General features: G+C 49.4%; 2 protein-coding genes across 9 annotated transcripts in view; one reads left to right on the top strand and one right to left on the bottom strand.

Moving 5' to 3' along the window:
- TAF12 (TATA-box binding protein associated factor 12) overlaps window positions 1–20,670 on the top strand; it is a 57,411-nt gene extending 36,741 nt beyond the window's left edge. For 5 of the 8 annotated variants that reach the window (XM_063713889.1, XM_063713891.1, XM_063713898.1 and 2 more), the window contains 3 exons: window positions 560–648; window positions 17,225–17,322; window positions 17,841–20,670. In XM_063713889.1, coding sequence (XP_063569959.1) covers window positions 560–648; window positions 17,225–17,322; window positions 17,841–17,865 — 212 coding nt within the window. In that variant the 3' untranslated portion in view covers window positions 17,866–20,670. Of the gene's footprint in view, window positions 1–559; window positions 649–2,475; window positions 2,955–17,224; window positions 17,323–17,840 lie in introns of those variants that run through there. The other 3 variants (XM_054538773.2, XM_063713904.1, XM_002811169.5) reach the window with 1 other exon arrangement.
- On the bottom strand, window positions 11,893–15,435 carry RAB42 (RAB42, member RAS oncogene family). The gene is made up of 2 exons (XM_002811168.5): window positions 14,884–15,435; window positions 11,893–13,924 (listed from the first exon to the last, which is right to left on the bottom strand). The coding sequence occupies exons 1-2, from the start codon at window positions 15,114–15,116 to the stop codon at window positions 13,501–13,503; spliced, it is 657 nt and encodes a 218-aa protein (XP_002811214.3). The 5' UTR covers window positions 15,117–15,435; the 3' UTR covers window positions 11,893–13,500.
- Window positions 20,671–23,068: the final 2,398 nt, after the last annotated feature.

The raw sequence follows: 23,068 nt of genomic DNA on the forward strand, positions 1-23,068 counted from the left end.
AAAAAATAAAAAAGCCAGGCATGGTGGCACACACCTGTAATCCCAGCTACTCAGGAGTCTGAGGCAGGAGAATTGCTCAAACCTGGCAAATGAGCCTGTGGTGTATTCAATGTTGAAGCCTGGGAGATTGCAGTGAGTCGAGATTGCGCCATTGCACTCCAGCCTGGGCAACAAGAGCAAAACTCCGTCTTAAAGAAAGAAAGAAATATAAGAAATAAGAAATATTAGCTGGCCATGGTGGCATGAGCCTATAGTCCCAGCTACTTGGGAGACCAGGATGGGAATATCGCTTGTGCTGGGGCAGTCAAGGCTGTAGTGAGCCAAGATTGTGCCACTGCACCCCACTCTGGGTGACAGAGTGGGAAGACCCTGTCTCCAAAAAAAAGAAAAAACCTTGGAGAAGCCATGTCCATTTTCCCCATTTGTAATAGAATCCCTTTGTGGAGCTAGTTAGTAGCCAGATGCCCACATTCATCCTCCCTGATCCAAGGGGGTCACATTGCACTCCTGGTACTGCCTTCTTGGTACGCTTATCTCTGTGCTGGCTTCTTCCTTGCAGAGCGCCAGTGGAACATGTGGATCCCAGGATTTGGCTCTGAAGAAATCCGACCCTACAAAAAAGCTTGCACCACAGAAGCTCACAAACAGGTGAGGAAATGTCAGAGCCCTGGGGACAGCCAGGGCTGATTCCTTGAGTTACATCTCAGAGCGGATACACACAGCTACCTTCTAGGGGGTCTTGCTTCCCCCACACAGCAAACTTCACTCTCTGGATCAAGGGTCAGAGAGGGCAAGAGGCAGCAGTGGTCTCCGGGAGATCAATAAGATATTCACATGGTGCTGTGCTGTTCCCACATGTGATCTGTTTTTTCTCGTAACTCTGTTGAGTGTCACTTAAAGCTGTTGATTCTGGGTTCTTCTAATATGGATGGAGCTCACCCCACCATACCTCCTTAATGAAATCTTCCTTCATTGTTGCTGATTGCAACACCATATATGGTCCTATGAAGAGAGGTCAGGTTAAAGAAAGCAAAAATGTGCTGTACTTGTTCTGAGAGGTAGTATCCAGGCTGCAGTGCTGGACATTCTGGCCTGTGTCCTGGTTTTACCTTTGAATAAGGTTCCCTCTGAACAAGGAACCTAGGAGTCAGTGTGAGAATACTACTGACTGTGGAGCAAGTCATCCCCATCTTTGGTCAGTCCAACAGCAGTGTTGGCCTCCCTCTGACAAGGCTGTTATCCTTTCTGTCTTAACTTAAGTGGCTACTCTGATTTGAAACATGAGCTTTTTCCGAGCTTAGCAGGCACAACTGGGCAGCGCTGGTTGAGTGCCCCTGCTTTGCCATAGCCTGGTATCTCTGGAGTAGGTGTTTGTAGAGCTCATGAAGCAAGCCCTACAGGGAAGCCACCAATTTCCTGAATGGAAAGATTGCACTGTTCAGAAGAGAGTCCCTCCAAACAACGGACTATCACTGTGCTCCCAAGTTAACCATTTTCAGCCCTATTTATTTAGTCAACAAATGCCATAATAGTGGTATTTGGTCAAAAAGAATGAGAAAAGCAAATTGTTAATTTGGCTAGTAGCTAGTAATAGTAAAAGAATTCAGATCATGAAACCTGTGATCTGAGTGTTTCCGTGATGTTCTGTGGTAGAAGTTGTTAGTCTTCAGTTTCCCTTCAATGCAGGTCATGAGATGTGAAATGTCAGCTCCCTTTGTGTGTGGCAACACTTTGAAATTGAGGCCCTTTCCCTATTGTGTCCATCATCGGAGAAAAGATTGGGGTCAGGGGACCCCAGAAAACACATGCTTGGCCAGGCGCAGTGGCTCATGCCTGTAATGCTAGCACTTTGGGAGGCCGAGCCTGGTGGATCACTTGAGGTTAGGAGTTTGAGACCAGCCTGGCCAATGTAGTGAAACCCTGTCTCTACTAAAAATACAAAAATTAGCCAGGCGTGGTGGCACGTGCCTGTAATCCCAGCTACTGGGGAGGCTGAGGCAGGAGAATCACTTGAACTTGGGAGGCAGAGGTTGCAGTGAGCTGAAATCGTGGCACTGCACTCCAGCCTGGGCAACAGAGCGAGATTCCATCCCAAAAGAAAGAAAGAGAGAGAGAGAGAGAGGGAGGGAGGGAGGGAGGAAGGAAGGAAGGAAACACATGCTTTACCAGCTTACCCTCTAAGTCACCAAAACTCAAGAGCTGTCACTTTCTCCTGCTTTTAACTTTTTTGCCATTCTGCTAGCCTAGAGCAGTTTGGTGGATGAAATGGGTCCACTAGCCCATCTAAACATCTCTTGGGGCCTTGCAGACTGCTCTCTGGTTAAAAGGAATCTACCGAGATGCCTTGTGACTGCAGGTCTCTGAGGGCTGCAGCCTACAGTGTAGACCATGAGGCCTGCTAGCCACACAGAATGTTCCAGAAAGCTCCTGACTCCAGCTACTGCTGTATAACTGCTTATTTGTCTCTCCTTTCAGAGAATGGCATTGATCCGGAAAACAACCAAGAAATAACACACGGAAAGGTCAGGGAATGGACAGCAATGTATTTGGAGATACTTGAGCTGAGAACTCAGCCATCTCATCCTTGGATTTTTTTTTTTAATGCTTTACAGAGAAGCATATATTTTTTATTAACAGTGCAGCAATATCTATAATGACTGAGAGGATCTGCCAAAAGAATAAAGCCTCCTACCCCAACTTCCAGTCCCTTTTCCCTGCCATCTCAAAGAGGAGCAATGTATCTTCCAGAGAAGATTTTATTTGTGGTTTATTATATAAGTGACTGAATATGGGACAAAGCATTATGGTCTTTTTGGGTAAGACAGTATTAGCAGGATTTGTAAAGGGTTTTGTTTCCTTCTCCCTTCCCCTTTTCCCTGTACTTTGTAATGTCAGTGTTTATATGAATATGACTTTCATTTGCTTTTCCAGAATAAAGAAGTTATTAATCGAAAGACAGGGTACCTTTGAAATCCCAGAGGGAGTCAGGACAAGCAAGCCTGGATTGTAGCTCTCTAGTCAGCAGGTGGCAGCATCGTTATTCACTTTGGTGTTTAAGAAAAACTCAGGGATTTTCCATCATTTTACTCCAAGGGAGGCCATAACATCAGCAGGCGTTTGAGTCCAGCTTCTCTGCCATAAGAATTGAGTAGGGTGACCTTCTCTCACGGCCCTCAACTGAAGAGGCATCCTTGTTTTGGCAATGTTATATGCCTAAAAACCCTTTTTGGTTTTTTTTTGGTTTTTTTAATTTTTTTTTTTTGAAACGGAGTCTAGCTCTGTCACCCAGGCTAGAGTGCAGTGGTGCGATCTTGGCTCACTGCCACCTCAGCCTCCCAGGTTCAAGCGATTCTCCTGCCTCAGCTTCCCAAGTAGCTGGGATTACAGGCGCCTGCCACCACACCCAGATAATTTTTGTATTTTTAGTAGAGATAAGGTTTTCACTGTGTTGGTCAGACAGGTCTCGCACTCCCAAAGTGCTGAGATTACAAGCGTGAGCCACCGGGCCCGGCTTAAAAACCCTTTTTGACCTGCTCTTCTGGAACTCCTGGAGAAAGCTGTGTTTGTCCCTGTCCCTGAGAAAGGATGGGAGTAGGCACCTGTCCTCAGGATAGGCATGTCTGTGCAGGTGCCCATCTCTTCTTAGTTGCTGGTATCTTTGATCCTGGTGTTTTCACCATCATGCAGAAGAAACCAGGCGCCTTCCAGACCTCAGGGTCATGTCCTTCAGTGGCACCTAGCATCATCCTGTCCTGGGCCCAGCATGGCCCTTGTGGATTGTGAGAGTTCTGTGGGCTCTAGGGAGGATGGCTGTCCTACCCAAGGGTCACTAGCACAGGCACAGCCACCTTGATCTGCTTTGGTCCTCTGCATCCTGAAGCTTGGCCCAGGATGAGACCCTGCATTTCAAAACTCCCTCCCACCCTGGGTTACATCCCATGTCCCCCACTTCACAGTCTCACAGATATATTGAGTGAGCTCCTCAGAGGCTGTGCTAATGTTACTGTTGCTCTTGGCTGAAGTTTCAATGCCCCAAAGAGGCAGCCAGCTTCTTTCCCTGTGGTGTCACCCAGTGCTCACCAACAGGTCACTCTTGTGGCCAACCATCAGGACAAGGATGCTGAAGGGTTTCACTTCCCCCAGAACCTCCTGATGCCAGTGGTGACACTCATAAAGGATATTCTGTTGGTGATATCAAACACCAAGGGGCCTCCAGCTGGGTTTCAGTAGTAGGACAAGTCACTGACCTTGGCAGCCAAGGAACCTAGAATTAGTTGTAAGATCTCCACTAAGACAGAAGGGAACACAGGAATCGGGGAAGTTTAATGGAAAGAGCTGAGGTAGAATCAAAAGACCCCAGTTCTTGATTTGTAGTGTGACAAGTAAGTGGCGTCATCTATCTCAGTCTTGTCCTATCCCTATTGAGGGACTTGTTCATTCACTCAGCAAGTATTTATAATCCCATGCCTGTCCTAAGCAGAGGGATACAATGATGAATAAAAACAGACCCAGGTGACCGGGCGCCGTGGCTCAAGCCTGTAATCTCAGCACTCTGGGAGGCCAAGGCAGGTGGATCACTTGAGGTCAGGAGTTCAGGGTCAGCCTGGCCAACATGGCGAAACCCTGTCTGTACTAAAGATATAAAAAACTAGCTGGGCATCTGAGGCAGGAGAATTGCTTGAACCTGGGAGGTGGAGGTTGTAGTGAGCTGAGATTGCACCACTGCACTCCAACCTGGGCGACAGAGCCAGACTTCGTCTCAAAAAAAAAAAAAAAAAAAAGACCAGGGGACAATCCTGTTACTAGATAAGTGTAAAACTGGCACTAGAACAAGAAATTCAAAGGAGAGGTTCATAGGTCTGGGGGAGGGGTCTGGTCAGCTGGGGAGAAATTTTGTTTGAGCTGAGATGTGAGGGATCCAGGTGAAGGGTATAGGGATCTCTTTCAAGGAGAGAAATTTCCCTGGTGTACAAACCTTGAGGCAGTTGAGTGAGGTACAGTGGGCCAAGCCATGCAGCACATTGCAGATCCCAGCAAAGAGTGGCCTGTCAAAAAAGTAACAGGAGGCCAGGTGCAGTGGCTCATGCCTGCAATCCCAGCACTTTGGGAGGCTGAGGTGGGCGGATCACTAGGTTAGGAGATCGAGACCATCCTGGCTAACATGGTGAAACCCCATCTCTACTAAAAATACAAAACATTAGCTGGGTGTGGTGGTGGGCGCCTGTAGCCCCAGCTACTTGGGAGGCTGAAGCAGGAGAATGGCGTGAACCCAGGAGGTGGAGCTTGCAATGAGCCGAGATCGCGCCACTGCACTCCAGCCTGGGAGACAGAGTGAGACTCCGTCAAAAAAAAAAAAAAAAAAAAAAAAAAAAACAGGAGCCACTGAGGGATTTCAAGCAGAAGTGTAGTATGTGCAAAGGCCCACAGGTCTAACGGAATGTGTCAGTGAGACCAAAGCACAAGGTGCAAGATTAGGAGAGTGGCTAGAGCTGAGTGGAATGTGAGCATGGAGTGTGGACAGCTCTCAGGCTTAGTGGTGTGCACCTCACCCTGGCTTCTTTTTTTTTTTTTTTTTTTTTTTTTGAGACAGAGTCTCACACTGTCACCCAGGCTGGAGTGCAGTGGCGCGATCTTGGCTCACTGCAAACTCTGCCCCCGGGTTCACGCCATTCTCCTGCCTCAGCCTCCCAAGTAGCTGGGACTACAAGCCCCCACCACCATGCCTGGCTAATTTTTTGTATTTTTAGTAGAGACAGGTTTTCACCATGTTAGCCAAGAAGGTCTCGATCTCCTGACCACCACCCGCCTCGACCTCCCAAAGTGCTGGGATTACAGGCGTGAGCCACTGCGCCCAGCCCCTGGCTTTTTTTTTTTTTTTTTTTGAAACAGAGCCTTGGCCAGGTGTGGTGGCTCACACCTGTAATCCCAGCAATTTGGGAGGCTGAGGCGGGTAGATCACCTGAGGTCAGGAGTTCGAGACCAACCTGGCCAACATGGCAAAACCCCGTCTCTAATAAAAATACAAAAAATAAGGCCAGGCACGCTGGCTCACGCCTGTAATCCCAGCACTTTGGGAGGCCAAGGCGGGTGGATCACCTGAGGTTGGGAGTTTGAGACTAGCCTGACCAATATGGAGAAACCCTGTCTCTACTAAAAATACAAAATTAGCCGGGCATGGTGGCGCATACCTGTAATCCGAGATACTCAGGAGGCTGAGGCAGGAGAATCACTTGAACCTGGGAGGCGGAGGTTGCAGTGAGCCAAGATTGCGCCACTGCACTCCAGACTGGGCGACAGAGCGAGACTCCATCTAAAAAAAAAAAAAGAGAGAGAGAGAGTCTCACTCTATCACCCAGGCTGGGATGAAGTGATGCGATCTCGGCTCACTGCAACCTCCACCTCCCGGGTTCAAGCGATTCTTGTGCCTCAGCCTCCTGAGTAGCTGGGATTACAGGCACGCCACTACATCCGACTAATTTTTGTATTTTTAGTAGAGACGGGGTTTTACAATGTTGGCCAGGGTGGCCTCTAACTCCTGACCTCAGGTGATTCGCCTGCCTCAGCCTCCCAAAGTGCTGGGATTACAGGTGTGAGCCACCATGCCTGGCCTCCTTTTTTTTAAATTTATTTTTTAAAAACAAAGACAGTTTTGCCATGTTGCCTCGGCTGGTCTCAAAATCCTGGGCTCAAGCAATCTGCTTACCCCTGCCTCCCAAAGTGCTGGGATTATAGGTGTGAGCCACTGTGCCCAGCCTATCCTGGCTTCTTATGAAGGTACGTGGAGCCCTCAGTTCGGTGCCCATGCCTTGGAGGCTGCTGTGTGTTGTGTGTGTGTTGCAGGCTGTAGTGTGGGAGGCCCAGCAGGCTGGTTCCAAGCTTTCCACTTCTCTTCAGTCTGCATAACATCTTTCTTAACTGTTGGACATTTTTAGGGCTCTGAGAAACATTCCATCAGATGAGGATTCTGATGCTCAAAACAGATAAAAAGTTTGAAAACCACTGCACACACACACACACATTAAAAAACAAAACAAAACAAAAAAAACTACACAGCCTTTGGGAACCCCTGAAGTTTCAGATGAAGGAGTGGTGTAACTATGTTTGCATGTTAAAAGCCTCTCTGGCTGCCAATGTGGAAGGTGAAATTGGAAGCAGGCAGGAGGGATACTAGCCAGAAGTTGCTACAGTTTTTTGGACTAAAGGTGATAAGATTTGAGGCCGGGTGTGGTGGCTCACACCTGTAATCCCAGCACTTTGGAAGGCCAGAGCAGGCAGATCACCTGAGGTCAGGAGTTCGAGACCAGCCTGGCCAACATAGTGAAACCTTGTTTCTACTAAAAATACAAAAATTAGCCAGGCGTGGTGGCATGTGCCTGTAATCTTAGCTACTCGGGAGGCTGAGGCTGGAGAATAGCAAGAACCCAGGAGGTGGAGGCTGCAGTGAGCCGAGATCATACCACTGCACCCCAGTCTGGGCGACAAGAGTGAGACTCCATCTAAAAAAAAAGACTTGAGACGTTTTCCCAAGAAGGAGTTAACCAAAAGACAGGGGCAGGGGCTGGCTGTAACAACAGGATGAGTTCCAAGGACACAGAAGGAGCCATCTGGGACCAGGGAGCCATCCTGGAAAGAATCCCCTGTGCCTGCATGGTGTGAAGCTGGGAGGAGGAAAGCAGAGTTAAGCTAGGGTCTTACAATTACCTGGAGTTACAAAAGGGCCTTCAGAGGTCATCCAATGTGGCCCTTATTTTACAGATAAGAACGCTGAGATCTGGAGAGGTCGTGTGACCTGTCCAAGGTCACTAGGCAGGCCAGGACTCAGACCTGTGCCCTTAGTCCAGTGTCCATCCTTCTAAATGGCCTCCAAGGCCCCTTCCCTTGACCCCTCCCTTCCTGGTGGATGAGTTCTCTCCTTGGCCCTCAGGGTTGGGGTGGCACCACAGGCGCGTGCCACCACGCCCGGCTAATTTTTTGTATTTTTTGGTAGAAACGGGGCTTCACGGTATTAACCAGGATGGTCTCGATCTCTTGACCTCGTGTTCCACCCGCCTCGGCCTCCCAAAGTGCTGGGATTACACGCATGAGCCACCGCGCCCGGCCTATTATCCCCATTTTTAAATCACTGAGGCTTAGAAAGATAAAGTGAGTTAGTCAGGGTCCCACTGTTAGTGGAACTGGGATTCAAACCAGGTTTGACAGCAAAGCCTGTCCTATTTTTGGCAGCTGGGATAATGTGGTTAAAAGGAGGTGATGTCTACCTGAGTGTTGCAGGCAGATCAGATAACACAGGGAGAGAGAGAGAGCTGGGACTTTCCTGGCACAGAAAACAGCATATGCAAAGTCCAGAGCCGCAACTGGTTCAGAATTTGGCTGCCTGGGCCAGTGGTTAGAGATGATGCAGCTGGCTCCAGGTGATGAAAGGCTTGGACTAGAGCAAAAGGATTTGGATTTTATGCTGTAGGTGTGAGGCCATAGGAGGATTCTAGCAGGGAGGCGGCCAGGCCAAAACTGTCCTTTAAAAAGATCCCTCTGGGTCAGTGTGGATGCTGAATTACAGGAGAACCTGGAGGCCTGAGACTCAAAAGGAGTGGCACAATGTACACTGGTGCCTCTGCCTTTCCTGTAGCCTGGGCACAGGCTTTCCTGTAGGCCGGGCTCGCTCTGCTTGTGCAGGTACACACCCATCAAAGCCACTTACAGCCTCTCGAGATTTTCCCAAACTGAGGGGGATGGTGAGGGTAGGACTGGAGCGCTGAAGTTTGAGAAAGGACCCACCCCGGGGCTGGCCTGAGGCAGTGGACAAGATTATTGGAGCTGGCCTGGGTTCACCAATTTAGCCACATGAGTTTTCTGTCTTGGAGCTGAGGTCTGTGAAATGGACAAGATCAGCCCAACCTCACAGGGTTGCTGTGGGTTTAATAATAAGCCTCTGGTAGGGCTGGGCACGGTGGCTCACACCTGTAATCCCAGCACTTCGGGAGGCCGAGGCGGGTGGATCACGAGGTCAGAAGATCGAGACCATCCTGGCTAACATGGCGAAACCCCATCTCTACTAAAAATACAAAAAATTAGCTGGGCGTGGTGGCATGCACCTGTAGTCCCAGCTACTCAGGAGGTTGAGGCAGGAGAATCGCTTGAGTCCGGGAGGCAGAGGTTGCAGTGAGTCGAGATTGCGCCACTGTACTCCAGCCTGGGTGACAGAGCAAGACTCCGCCTCAAAATAATAATAATAATAATAAGCCTCTGACGGACCAGGCACTTTGGGAGTGGCTCACGCCTGTAATTCCAGCACTTTGGGAGGCGAAGGCAGGCAGATAACATGAGGTCAGGAGTTCAAGACTGGGCTGACCAACATGGAGAAACCCTGTATCTACTAAAAATATAAAATTAGCCAGGCATGGTGGCGCATGCCTATAATCCCAGCTACTGGGGAGGCTGAGGCAGGAGGATCGCTTGAACCCGGGAGGCAGAGGTTGCGGTGACAGAGATCGCGCCATTGCACTCCAGCCTGGGCAACAAGAGCGAAACTCTGTCTCAAAAAAAAAAAAAAATTGACAAAGCATCCGGGCACGGTGGTTCACGCCTGTAATCCCAGCACTTTGGGAGGCCAAGGAGGGCATAGTACCTCAGTTCGGGAGTTCGAGACCAGCCTGGCCAACATGGTGAAATCCTGTCTCTACTGAAAATACAAAAGTTAGCCTGGTGTGGTGGCACGCACCTGTAGTCCCAGCTTCTTGGGAGGCCAAGGCGGGTGGATCACAAGGTCAGAAGATCGAGACCATCCTGGCTAACATGGTGAAACCCCATCTCTACTAAAAATACAAAAAATTAGCTGGGCATGGTGGCATGTGCCTGTAGTCCCAGCTACTCAGGAGGTTGAGGCAGGAGAATCACTTGAACCCGGGAGGGAGAGGTTGCAGTGAGTCGAGATTGCGCCACTGCACTCCAGCCTGGGTGACAGCAAGACTCCGCCTCAAAATAATAATAATAATAATAAGCCCCTGACGGACCAGGCACGGTGGCTCGCGCCTGTAATCCCAGCACTTTGGGAGGCCGAGGTGGGCAGAGTACCTCAGTTCGGGAATTCGAGACCAGCCTGGCCAACATGGTGAAACCCTGTCTCTACTGAAAATACAAAAGTTAGCCTGGTGTGGTGACACGCACCTGTAGTCCCAGCTTCTTGGGAGGCTGAGGCAGGAGAATCGTTTGAACCCAGGAGGCAGAGGTTGCAGTGAGATGAAATTGCCCCACTGCACTCCAGCCTGGGCAACAGAGCAAGACTCTGTCTCAAAAAAAAAAAAAAAAAAAGAAAATTGATGAAGGAGACCAGGTGCAGTGGCTCACACCTGTAATCCCAGCACTTTGGGAGGCTGAGGCAGGAGGATTGATTGAGGCCAGGAGTGTGAGACCAACCTGGCCAACATAGTGAGACCCTGTCTCTGCAAATAATTTAAAAGTTAGCTTTGTGAAGTGCACCTGTAGTCCCAGCTAGTTGGGAAGCTGACGTGGGAGGATCACTTGAGCCCAGGAGGTCGACATTGCAGTGAGGTGTGATTGCATCACTGCACTCCAGCCTGGGCAACAGAGCGAGACTCTGTATCTAAAAAAAAAAAAACTGATGAAGGAATGAAAAGATGCCCTAAAGCAAGTAATTTTCCTCTCCTGGCCCCAGCTTTCTTATCTGTGAAATGGGGATGATTGTGCCAACCTCACCACGTTGTCACAAGGATGAATAAGGATGTTTTAAAAAGAAGAGGCAGGTCATTTGCAACAACATGGATGGAACTGGAATTATAAGTGAAAAAAGCCAGGCACAGAAAGACAAACTTTTTACATTCTCACTTACTTGTGGGAGCTAAAAATTAAAACAATTGAACTCATGGAGATAGAATAGAATGATGGTAACCAGAGGCTGGGAAGGGTAGTGGTGGGGGGAAGTGGGTATGGCTAATGGGTACAAAAACATAGTTTTTATTTTTATTTTATTTTTATTTATTCATTTTTTGAGATGCAGTCTCGCTCTATCGCCCAGGCTGGAGTGCGGTGGCGCGGTGTCAGCTCGCTGCAGCCTCTGCCTCCCGGTTCCAGTGATTCTCCTGCCTCAGACTCCACGGTAGCTGGGATTACAGGCACACGCCACCACGTCCAGCTAATTTTTGTGTTTTTAGTAAAGACAGGGTTTCACCATGTTGGCCAGGCTGGTCTCGAACTCCTGACCTCAGGTGATCCGCCCGCCTCGGCTCTTAGAGTGCTGGGATTATAGGCGTGAGCCACCTCATCCAGCCAAAAATGTAGTTAAATAGAATGAATAAGATTTAACATTTGATAGCACAACAGGGTTGACTATAGTCAACAGTAATTTATTGTACATTTAGAAATAAAGTATAACTGGATTGTTTGTAATACAAATAAAATATAAATGTCTGAGGTAATGGATATTCCCCACCCCCCACAAAATAAAACAGGTGAATTTTTATGGGTTTAAAAAAAAAAAAAGAGGCAGGACCAAGTGCCCAGGAAGACCCCTCAGCCCCATCTCCATGGGGAGGAAGCTAAGAAACTCATTCTGAAAACCTTCTAAGAACCCTAGGAAGGAGGGATTATCAGTCTCATGTTACTGACTGAGGAGGAAACCGAGGCTCAAGGAGGCCAAGTAACTAGCTCGAGGTCACAAAAGAGAGTTAAGTGACTGCTTTTTTCTTTTCTTTTTTTAAGACGGAGTGTTGCTCTGCCACCCAAGTTAGAGGGCTGGAGTGCAGTAGCGGGATTGTGGCTCGCTGCAACCTCTGCCTCCTGGGTTCAAGCAATTCTCATGCTTCAGCCTCCTAAGTGCTAGGATTACAGGCATGAGCCACCACACCCAGCTAAGTTTTGTATTTTTAGTATAGACAGAGTTTCGCCATGTTGGCCATACTGGTCTCAAACTCCCGACCTCAAGTGAACTGCCTGCCTAGGCCTCCGAAAGTGCTGGGATTACAGGCGTGAGCCACTGCACCCAGCAAAGTGGCTGTGCTTTTTGCTACAGCACAATGATACCCACTACACCCTACACCTGCTGAGATTCGGCCTAACATAAACAGTGTCTCTTCCATGAAGCCTTCCCTAATTGCTCCCAGGACATTCCCTGCCTAGCAGTTCCTGTCGTAGGTTAGGTTACCAGGAGGCAGATTCTGAGATGGAGATGAGTGTGCAGATGTTTATTAGGGGATATTCTTGAAATGGATACCTGTTGGGGAAGAAAAGGAAGCAGGATTGGGCAAGGGGATAACTTGGCTATGATGTCACAACAGTGTCCTCAATGAAGCCCACAGAGACTGATAAAGTTGGGTTTGACTTTCAGAGTTGTCCAGAGCTGGAGCAAGAGGGAAAGGCCTTTAAGGCCCCCCAGGAGATGGACTTTGGATACGGGCTGCCCTGAAGGGAGGGCCTTTCCCAGAGAGTGGGACAAGCTGAAATCCATCATCCAGCGGCACTCCAGCAACTGGGGAGAGGGTTGATGGGTTCCCCAGCAAGAAAGGGGGATCTTGGTGGCTCATCACAGTGGCCACTGTGTGCCCGACATAGTAGCTACACATTCATGTTCATCCCAGCCTCCAACATCCATTTTTCAGCCCCTGGGCCTAGGGTGGGGGCATTGGCCAGCAACCCTGGGTTTGACATCACATATTAATCCCATGCCCAGAATCATTTTAGCCTGAGGATGTAAGAAGCCTCCAAGCCAAGCTCCCCCTGGAATTCCCCGCACCTGCCTTTGCCCATGCAGCAGCTTCCTGACGCTGGCTTCTCAGTGTCTGAGCCCAGGAATGCTGCCAGAGTGGCCACATCGCAACCAAGAAAAAGGGAGTGGGAATGAGAGCTTTTGTCATTCAACTCACAGCACGGCAGGCTCTGGGTGAGCACATCCTGTCCACTGTCTCATTCGTGGTCACCACCTCCTTGCAAGGTGGGATCTTTTATGAGCCCCATCGATAGATAAGGACACTGAGGCTCAAGGACAGGAAGTTGTACATCTGGTCTCTCAGGCCTTTCTTTTCTTTTCTTTTGAAACAGAGTCTCACTCTGTTGCCCAGGCTGGAGTGCAGTGGCGCAGTCTTGGCTTACTACAATCTCTGCCTCCTAGGTTCAAGCGATTCTCCTGCCTTAGCCTCCGGAGTAACTGGGATTACAGGCATGCACCACCACGCCTGGCTAATTTTTGTATTTTTAATAGAGACGGGGTTTCACCATGTTGGCCAGGCTGGTCTCAAACTCCTGACCTCAGGTGCTCTGCTGTCCTTGGCCTCCGAAAATGCTAGGATTACAGGCGTGAGCCACCATGCCTGGCCATCAGACCTTTCTTTTCTGTAGAAAGCCTCAACTCCAAAATCCAGGAAGCATGACTGTGTCAGGATACTGTTTATATGAACCCTTCTGTCATTTGTCCTCCAGAGAGATACTAACACTCCCCATCCCACCAGGTGGGCTAAGGCTGGGACTGCTTTAACCCTTTCTCTTCTAGAGTCAACACTGGCATGGGCCTGGGTGCTGCTTCCTGCTGGGGGACCTGGGGATTTGGGTCTTATGGATGAGCCGGACACCCCCCCAGCCCTCTTCTAGCTTGATGTCCCCCTGATGCAGGGCCTGCTGGATAGCATCAGCGAGGGTGTCAAAGGCCAGGTCCACATTGCAGTTGTTTTTAACCGAGGTCTCCACGAAGACCATGCCCAGGGAGGCAGCTAGCTCCTCGGCCTCCTGGGCTGAGACACAGCGGGTGCTCTGCAGGTCACTCTTGTGGCCAACCAGCAGGAAGATGACCTTGTCCGGGCCCTGAGTGGCCATGACCTCTTGGTGCCAGTCTTGGATGTGTTCAAAGGACCTCCTGTTTGTCACATCAAAGACCAGCAGGACACCCACCACATTCCGGTAAAAGGATCTGGTGATGCACCTGGGGAGGCATGGAGGCGGAGAGGTAAGCTGGGAGAAGCTGATGCCTTCATGACACCCCCAGAGGCAGGACCTCCTCCCCCCGGGATCCACAGAACGCCTCACACCCCATCAGGCCTCACTTCACACGGGCCTGTGGTTCTCTGCCTCGGTGTCTGTGTCTCTCCTAACAGTCTGGGTGCTGGCTGGGTGCGGTGGCTCACGCCTGTAACCCCAGCACTTTGGGAGGCCGAGGCGGGTGGATGTGGATCATGAGGTCAGGAGATCCAGACCATTCTGACTAACACGGTGAAACCCCGTCTCTACTGAAAATACAAAAAAATTAGCTGGGCGTGGTGGCGGGCGCCTGTAGTCCCAGCTACTTAGGAGGCTGAGGCAGGAGAATGGCTTGAACCCAGGAGGCGGAGCTTGCAGTGAGCCGAGATCGCACCACTGCACCCCAGCCTGGGCGACAGAAAGAGACTCCGTCTCAAAAAAAAAGAAAAAAGTCTGGGTGCTCCAGTTAGGGAGCAAGCGTGACTTGAATCCCTCATTCCTGGAGAAGGCCTGGTGCTGGCCCTGACCTAAGTCTTCGTTCCTCTGTTCTCTTCCTGGCAAACTCCTGCTGATCCTTCAATGTCAACACAAACCTCTCTCCCTTCCACATCTCCTCTACACTTCCCGCTCTGTTCCCCTGAGCTCTCAGCACCCGGGGCCAGTATCACTCAGCATCTCTCCAGAGTCCAGAGCTCAAAGCCAGGGATGTTCCTGGTCTCTGGGACTCGACCCACCCCGCAGTGTTCGTGGGAAAAATGACTGCGAGCAGGGGAGGGTCTGGCCCCAGTGGACCGGGCGGGACACAGGGCAGGGACCTAGCCCTCCGCCTGACCTCTGAGTTGGCCTCTCGGGAGTTGCCGTGGCTGAGCGCACGGTCACCGAGCACCCCACCAGGAGTCCCTCCCGCGCCCCGGCTACCCGCACCTGAAGCGCTCGTGGCCCGCGGTGTCCCAGAGCTGCAGCTTGACCCGCGGCCCGGCCCGCAGCTGCAGCGCGCGGCGGTAGCACTCGGCGCCCACCGTGGGCTCGGGCTCGGGCTCGGGCTCCGGGGCGCCAGGCGCGCCCGCCACGTAGCTCCGCAGCAGCGACGTCTTGCCCACCGCCGCGTCCCCCAGCAGCGCGACCCGAAATTGGTAGCGGCAGCCCTCGGCCTCCATGGCCGCGTCCGCCGCCCCGCCGCCCCGCGGCCGTTTTGTCCGCGCCTCGACCCCGCCCCTACCCGGGGCCCCGCCGGCGCCGCCTCCCGCTCCCCGCGCCCAGCCACCGTCCCCGGCGGGGCACCGAGGGCGTCGGACCGAGTGGAAACTCCTGGCCAAGTTTCTCTGTCTCGAAGCCTCAATTCTCTCCTCTGTGAAAGGGGGCTAATGATGACCCCTACTTCACAGGATAAAGGGACTAAACTAGATGAAGTGAGGAGAGGCATGGGGAGGAGACTCACAGCGCTAAAGCATCCACCTCACTCATTCCTTAATCTCCAGCCCCACCCCTTTACCCGCTCCACACCCGCCCGCTGTGGGTTCTCTAGGAGCCCACCCCTCTGCTGGACCCGGGAAGGCCACTCTGGAAGTGGGTGGTTAGTAGGTGCTCCCTCTCCACCCAGAAGCCCTTTCCTGGAGCCCTCATTAGCCCTGGCCTGGGGCCTCTAGTTCAATGTTCAGGTTCAACGTTCAACAGCCCCCACGGCTTCCTCTAATGCCTGTCTGAGTTGGACACCAGGGCCCTAGAAGGAACTTAGGCACGGTCTGGTTGAGGAGGCAGGACAGACACAGACAACTGCAATTCTAAAGGGAGTGCAGTTGGCCTCCACTAACATGTCATACATGTTAGTTTGACAACTAACATGTATGAGGCCAACGGTCAGTTCATGTTTTGTGGACAGCAACCCTTTGATAGGGCCATGGGAGTGTCCCCCTTAGAGCTGAGGAGACTGAGGCTCAGAGGCACGGCTTGTCTCAGGTCACACAGCAGAGTTGGGACTCACATCCAGGTTTGTCTCATCCTTCATCACTCCTTTGATGCCACAAAAGGGGACAAAACAGGTCCCATGAGCACTAAGACACTGGTTTAGTTTTGCTTGGGTGAGGGGCTAGGGTGAGGCAGCATATGAGCCTCCAAGTTTTACTCCACCCTTTCCAGGCTGGCCTTCTGGAAACCGGGGCACTGAGGCTGGAGTTCCAGTTGCTCCAGCCAACTCTAGTCTCTCTAGTCTTGTTTTTATTTTATTATTTTTTTTTGAGACGGAGTCTCACTCTGTCACCCAGGCTAGAGTGCAGTGGCACGATCTCGGCTCACTGCAACCTCCACCTCCTGGGTCCAAGCCATCCTCCCAACTCAGCCTCCCAAGTAGCTGGGATTATAGGCACCTACCACCACGCCCAACTAATTTTTGTATTTTTAGTAGAGACGGGGTTTCACCATGTTAGCCAAGGTGGTCTCGAGCTCCTGACCTCAAGTGATCCGCCCGCCTCTATCTCCCAAAGTGCTGGGATTACAGGTGTTAACCACCACGCCCGGCCCACATGCACTTCTGACCACCTCTGATGTCAGTCTCTCTCCCAGGCTGCAGGTTCTTTGAGGGCAGGGGCTGATGATTGTATCCTCAGGGCCTAACTCAGCGCTTGGCATAAAGTAGAAACTCAAGGCGCAGTGGCTCACACCTGTAATCCCAGCACTTTTGGAGGCTAAGGAAGGTGGATCACTTCAGGTCAGGAGTTCGAGACCAGCCTGGCCAACATGGTGAAACCCCGTTTTTACTAAAAATACAAAAATTAGTCGGGTATGGTGGCATGTGCTTATAATCCCAGCTACTTGGGAGGCTGAGGTAGGAGAATCGCTTGAACCTGGGAGGTGGAGGTTGCAGTGAGCCAAGATAGTGCCACTGCACTCCAGCCTGGGTGACAGAGCGAGACTCCATCTCAAAAAAATAAATAAATAAAGTAGAAGCTCAGTAAATATTTATAGCTAGATGAATTAATGAAAGTCGGTAAGTGCTGTTCATTCACCCATCCATTCATTCCGTCAAACACCATGATAGAGCTGGACTTGGGAAGCCAAAGGGTCAGAGACGCCCATCCCAGCTGATGTTGAAGCTGAGTCTCCAAGGATAAGCGGGATCTGGGAAGGTCAAGGAGAAAGGAGACTCCAGAGAGGCATGAAGCAGCTGGAAATGCAGTCTGACCCCAGCCCTTCCTGAGGCCTTTCCGGTCAGCCCACGTGGGCAATGCACTGTCAGCATCTGGCTTCTTGAACTTCCTCCCTTTCCCAGATGCTCCTACTGTGGGCTGGGATCACGTGTCTGCCTCTGACTGCAGTTAAATCCAGATGTCAGCTGACTTCTGCCACAGATTCACTGTGTAACCTGGGGTAAGTTATTTCCCTTCCCTGATCCCTGCTTCCTCTTCTGCTAAGTCAGGCAAATCATGGTACCTAATCTCACAGGGTAGTTCTGGAGGAGCCGCGTGACACAGCAGTTAAGGTTATCTGCACTTGCATTAGAACATATCTGGGTTGGGCTGGGCGCGGTGGCTCATGCCTGTAATCCCAGCACTTTGGGAGGCTGAGGTGGGCAGATCAGGAGGTCACGACCATCCTGGCCAACATGGTGAAACCCCGTCTCTACTAAAAATATAAAAATTAACTGGGCATGATGGCACGCGCCTTTAGTCCCAGCTACTCAGGAAGCTGAGGCAGGAGAATCGCTTGAACCCGGGCGGCAGAGGTTGCAGTGAGCCTAGATTGCACCATTGCACTTCAGATACTCCATCACACACACACACACAAAAGACCTGGGTTGTAGTTCCAACGGCCACTTACTGGGAAGAGAGAGACCTTGTGTAGAGAGAGAACTGTGTAGAGATGTTGGACTCAGTTTATTCTAGTAGGCCCAACTTCGGAGACCACCCTTAAACATCAGTAGACTGGGAGCTGTACGTGGATGGAAGCAGCTTTGCCAACCCCTGCAAAGTGACTCTGAAGAAGATGGCAAGCCCTGCTCCAGTCACACCCGGAAGCTGACTGGTCCACGCACGGCCAAAGCATGAGGAAACTCATCCCGGGACTCATTTTCCTTAAAATTTGGACTTGTACAGTAAGGACTTCAACTGACCTTCTTCAGACTGAGGGCTGTTCCCAGTATATACATCAGGTCACTGAGGTAGGACAAAAGAGTGCTACAGTCCTATTATTTTATAGTTATTATGAATGCCTAGGAACTCCAAAAGGAACCTGTTTGTATAATAACACTCAGTACAAAGTATGTAATCTAGGAAGTGACCAGTCCGATGTGTGCTATGACCCCTCTGAACCTCCCATGATCACAGTCTTTGAAGTAAGACTAGGGACTGGTCCTTTTCTAGGTGACACAAGTGAAGTAATAGCTAGGACAGAAGAAAGAGTGGTCCCCAAAAATGTAACCTTAAAATTTGACACCTGTGCCACTATTAATAGTAAACAGCATGGGATAGGATGCGGTTCTCTAGATTGGGAAAAAAGTTGCATAGCAGAAAATAAGTACATTTGTCAAAAATCATATTTATGTGAGATGTGTCAATACTAGTCTTGTGTCATTTGGGCTACTTGGAAAGAAGATAAAAAAAGATCCTGTTTGGCTCCAAAAAGGAAAAGTCAGCCCCTCCTGCATGAGTGGGAGCTGCAACCCTTTAGAATTGATAATCACAAACCCCTCAGACCCAAAGTAGAATAAAGGAAAATATGTAACATTAGGCATTGATGGAAAAGGACTAGATCCTAGTGTAAGCATCCTAATAAAAGGAGAGGTTCAAAGACGCTCTCCAGAACCAGTATTTCAGACTTTCTATGATAAACTAAATGTGCCAGTATCTGAGATTCCAGGAATAACTAAAAATTTGTTTTTGCAATTAGCCGAGCATGTAGCCCAGTCTCTAAATGTCACTTCATGTTATGTTTGTAGAAGAACCGTAACAGGAGATCAATGGCCATGGGAAGCCTGAGAATTAGTTCCCACAGGCCCAGTTCCTGATGAATTCCCAGCCCAAAAGAACCACCCTGACAATTTTTGGGTTCTGAAAGTCTCAATTATTGGATAGTATTGCATAGCTAGAGAAGGAAAAGGATTCACTCATCCTTTAAGGTGGCTTAGTTGTCTTAGGCAAAAGCTGTATAATGGTACCACAAAAACAGTTACATGGTGGAGTTCCAATTACGCAGAAAGAAATCCATTCAGTAAATTTCCAAAGTTGCAGACTGTTTGGGCCCACCCAGAATTCCACCAGGACTGGACGGCCCCCACCAGGTTATACTGGATATGTGGACACAGAGCTTATGCTAAGCTGCCTGATCAGTGGACAGGTAGCTGTGTAATTGGCACCATTAAGCCATCTTTCTTCTTACTGCCCATAAAAACAGGTGAACTTCTAGGCTTCCCAGTCTATGCTTCCCACGAAAAACGAAGCATAGCAATACGTGATTAGAAAAATAATGAATGGCCCCCTGAAAGAATCATACAATACTATAGACCCGCCACTTAGGCACCAGATGGCTCATGAGGATATCGAACCCCCATCTACGTGCTCAACCGAATCATACGGTTGCAAGCTGTTTTAGAAATTATTACTAATAAAACTGGTCAAGCCTTAATTGTTCTTGCCTGGCAAGAGACTCTGATGAGAAATGCTATCTATCAAAATACACTAGCTCTTGACTACTTGCTAGCAGCTGAAGGAGGAGTTTGTAGAAAATTTAACATTATTGGCTGGGCGCGGTGGCTCACGCCTGTAATCCCAACACTTTGGGAGGCCGAGGTGGGCGGATCACGAGGTCAGGAGATCAAGACCATCCTGGCAAATACAGTGAAACCCCGTCTCTTAAAAAAAAAAAAAAAAAGAAAGAAAGAAAATTTAACCTTACTAATTGTCTACACATAGATGATCAGGGGCAAGTAGTTGATGACATAGTTAAAGACATAACAAAACTGGCACATGTACCCATGCAAGTGTAGCACGGATTCAACCCTGAAGCCATGTTTAGAAGGTGGTTCCCAGCACTAGGAAGATTTAAAACTCTTATAATAGGAGTTATAATAGTAATAAAAACCTGCTTACTGCTCCCTTGTTTGCTACCTGTACTTCTTTAAATGATAAAAAGCTTCATCGCTACATTAGTTCACCAAAATGCTTCAGCACAAGTGTACTGTATGAATCACTATCAATCTATTGCACAAAAAGACATAAGTAGCAAAAATAAGAGTGAGCACTCCCACTAATAAAAAGTGAGAGCCTCAAAGGGGGAAAATGACAGAAGAGAGAGACCCTCTCATATTGTTTTATATTGTTTTATACTCAGTACCCGTTTTTTTTTTTTTTTAAAAAGAGGGTAGTGAAACAAAGACAGGCAGCCCAGCCAGGCCCAAAACCGGACCTGGGCCTGCCTGGCCTAAACCTAGTAGTTAAAAATCAACTCATGACTTAGAAACCAATGTTGTTCATAGATTCCAGACATTGTATAGAAGAACACTGTGAAACTCCTTGCCCTGTTCTGTTTCTCTCTGACCACTGGTGCATGCAGCCCTTGTCAAGTACCGCTTGCTTGCTCAAATCAATCACGACCCTTTCATGTGAAATCTTTAGTGTTGTGAGCCCTTAAAATGGACAGAAATTGTGCATTCGGGGAGCTCGGATTTTAAGGCAGTAGCTTGCTGATGCTCCCAGCTGAATAAAGCCCTTCCTTCTACAACTCGGTGTCTGAGAGGTTTTGTCTGTGACTCGTCCTGCTACAATGTGACCTCAGCCAAGTTTTATTCATTCATTCATTCACTTGGTGATTTTTTTTTTTTTTTTTTGAGACGGAGTCTCACTCTATTGCCCAGGCTGGAGCGCAGTGGCACAATCTCGGCTCATTTTCCTGCCTGAAGCGATTTTCCTGCCTCAGCGTCCCACATAGTTGGGAGGTGCGTGCCACCATGCCTGGCTAATTTTTTGCATTTTTAGTAGAGATGGAGTTTCACTGTGTTAGCCAGGATGGTCTCAATCTCCTGACCTTGTGAATGTCACGCGCGTCTGTGTGAAGAGACCACCAAACAGACTTTGTGTGAGCAACAAGGCTGTTTATTTCACCTGGGTGCAGGTGGGCTGAGTCCGAAAAGAGAATCAGCAAAGGGTGGTGGGATTATCATTAGTTCTTACAGGTTTTGGGATAGGTGGTGGAGTTTGAAGCAATGTTTTGTGGGCAGGGGGTGGATCTCACAAAGTACATTCTCAAGGGTGGGGAGAATTACAAAGAACCTTCTTAAGGGTGGGGGAGATTATAAAGAAACTTCTTAAGGGTGGGGGAGATTACAAAGTACATTGATCAGTTAGGGTGGGGAAGAAACAAATCACAATGGTGGAATGTCATCAGTTAAGGCTATTTTCACTTCTTTTGTGGATCTTCAGTTGCTTCAGGCCATCTGGATGTGTACATGCAGGTCACAGGGGATATGATGGCTTAGCTTGGGCTCAGAAGCCTGACGCTGATCCGCCCGCCTCAGTCTCCCAAAGTGCTGGGATTACAGTGAGCCACTGCGCCCGGCCTGTTTTTTGTTTTTTTTTTTTTAAGTAGAGACGGGGTTTCACCGTGTTAGCCAGGATGGTCTCGCTCTCCTGACCTCGTGATCCGCCCTCCTCGGCCTCCCAAAGTGCTGGGATTACAGGCGTGAGCCACTGCGCCCAGCCTGTATTATTATTTTTTTTAGTAGAGACGGGTTTCACTGTGTTAGCCAGGATGGTCTCGCTCTCCTGACCTTGTGATCCACCCACCTCGGCCTCCCAAAGTGCTGGGATTACAGGCGTGAGCCACCGCGCCCGGCCCACTTGGTGATTATTTCAAGAATGCTGGCCATCTTTTATGTACCAGGCATTTATACAGCAGTAGGGGGGAAAAAAGACAGAATTCCAGCTCTCTTGGGATGCTCACATTCTAATAGGGAAAACAGAAAACAAAATACATATATAATACCATATCAGGAAGCACTAAGTGCTGTAAATAACAATCAAGCAGGCAGTGACTTGAAGGTTGGAGAATGGAGGTGTGCTGTATCAAAATAGGATGGCCTGAGGAGGTGACATGTGGACAGAAACCCAGGGGAAGCGAGGCTTAAGAAGTGTGATTGTCTGTGATATTCAGGTGAGGTGAGTTCCAGGCAAGAGCAAAGGCCCTGGGGTACTCCAAGAAGAGCAAAGAGTACAGGAAGATGGAGCTGACTGAGTGAGGGAGCAAGTGGTGGGTGATGAGGGCAGCAAGCAGGAGGAGCCTGATCATGTATGACCTTGGAGACCATTATGGAGATTTCCGTTTTTATTCTAAGTGTGTTGGGAAGTCATGGGAGATTTCTGAGCAAGCGAATAACATGATATAAATGTTTTTTAGGCCTGGCTCACGCCTGTAATCCCAGCACTTTGGGAGGCCAAGGCAGGTGGGTCACCTGAGTTCGGGAGTTCAAGACCAGCCTGACCAACATGGAGAAACCCCGTCTCTACTAAAAATACAAAAAATTAGCCGGGCCTGGTGGCAGGTGCCTGTAATCCCAGCTACTCAGGAGGTTGAGGCAGGAGAATCACTTGAACCTGGGAGGCAAAGGTTGCAGTGAGTGGAGATCGTGCCATTGCACTCCAGCCTGGGCAACGAGAGGGAAACTCTGTCTCAAAAAAAAAAAAAAAAAAAGTTTTAAAAAATACATGTTATTTATTTATGTATTTTTATTTTATTATTATTTTTGAGATGGAGTCTTGATCTGTTGCCCAGACTGGAATGCAGTGGCACCATCTCGGTTCACTGCAACCTCTGCCTCCCAGGTTCAAGCGATTCTTATGCCTTAGCCTCCCAAGTAGCTGGGACTGTAGATGTGCGTCACCATGCCTGAATAATTTTTTTTTTTTTTTTTTGTATTTTTAGTAGAGATGGGGTTTTGTCATGTTGGCCAGGCTGGCCTCTAGTTCCTGATGTCAGGTGATCTACCTGCCTTGGCCTCCCGAATTGGTGGGAGCTACTGCGCCTGGGAGATATACATTTTTTCTTAATGGTTTTTTGACAGCTTTACTGAGGCATAATTGACACACAATAAACTGCACAAGCCTGGGCGAAAAAGCGAGACTTC

Source organism: Pongo abelii, chromosome 1 (genome assembly GCF_028885655.2).
Source record: "Pongo abelii isolate AG06213 chromosome 1, NHGRI_mPonAbe1-v2.0_pri, whole genome shotgun sequence".
Taxonomy (NCBI): domain Eukaryota; kingdom Metazoa; phylum Chordata; class Mammalia; order Primates; family Hominidae; genus Pongo; species Pongo abelii.

Coding starts and splice junctions, on each gene's coding strand:
- RAB42 (XM_002811168.5), bottom strand. CDS start 15,116: ATGGAGGCCGAGGGCTGCCGCTACCAATTTCGGGTCGCGCTGCTGGGG. Junction 13,925..14,883: donor GCGGGCCACGAGCGCTTCAG/GTGCGGGTAGCC, acceptor ATGCCTCCCCAG/GTGCATCACCAGATCCTTTT.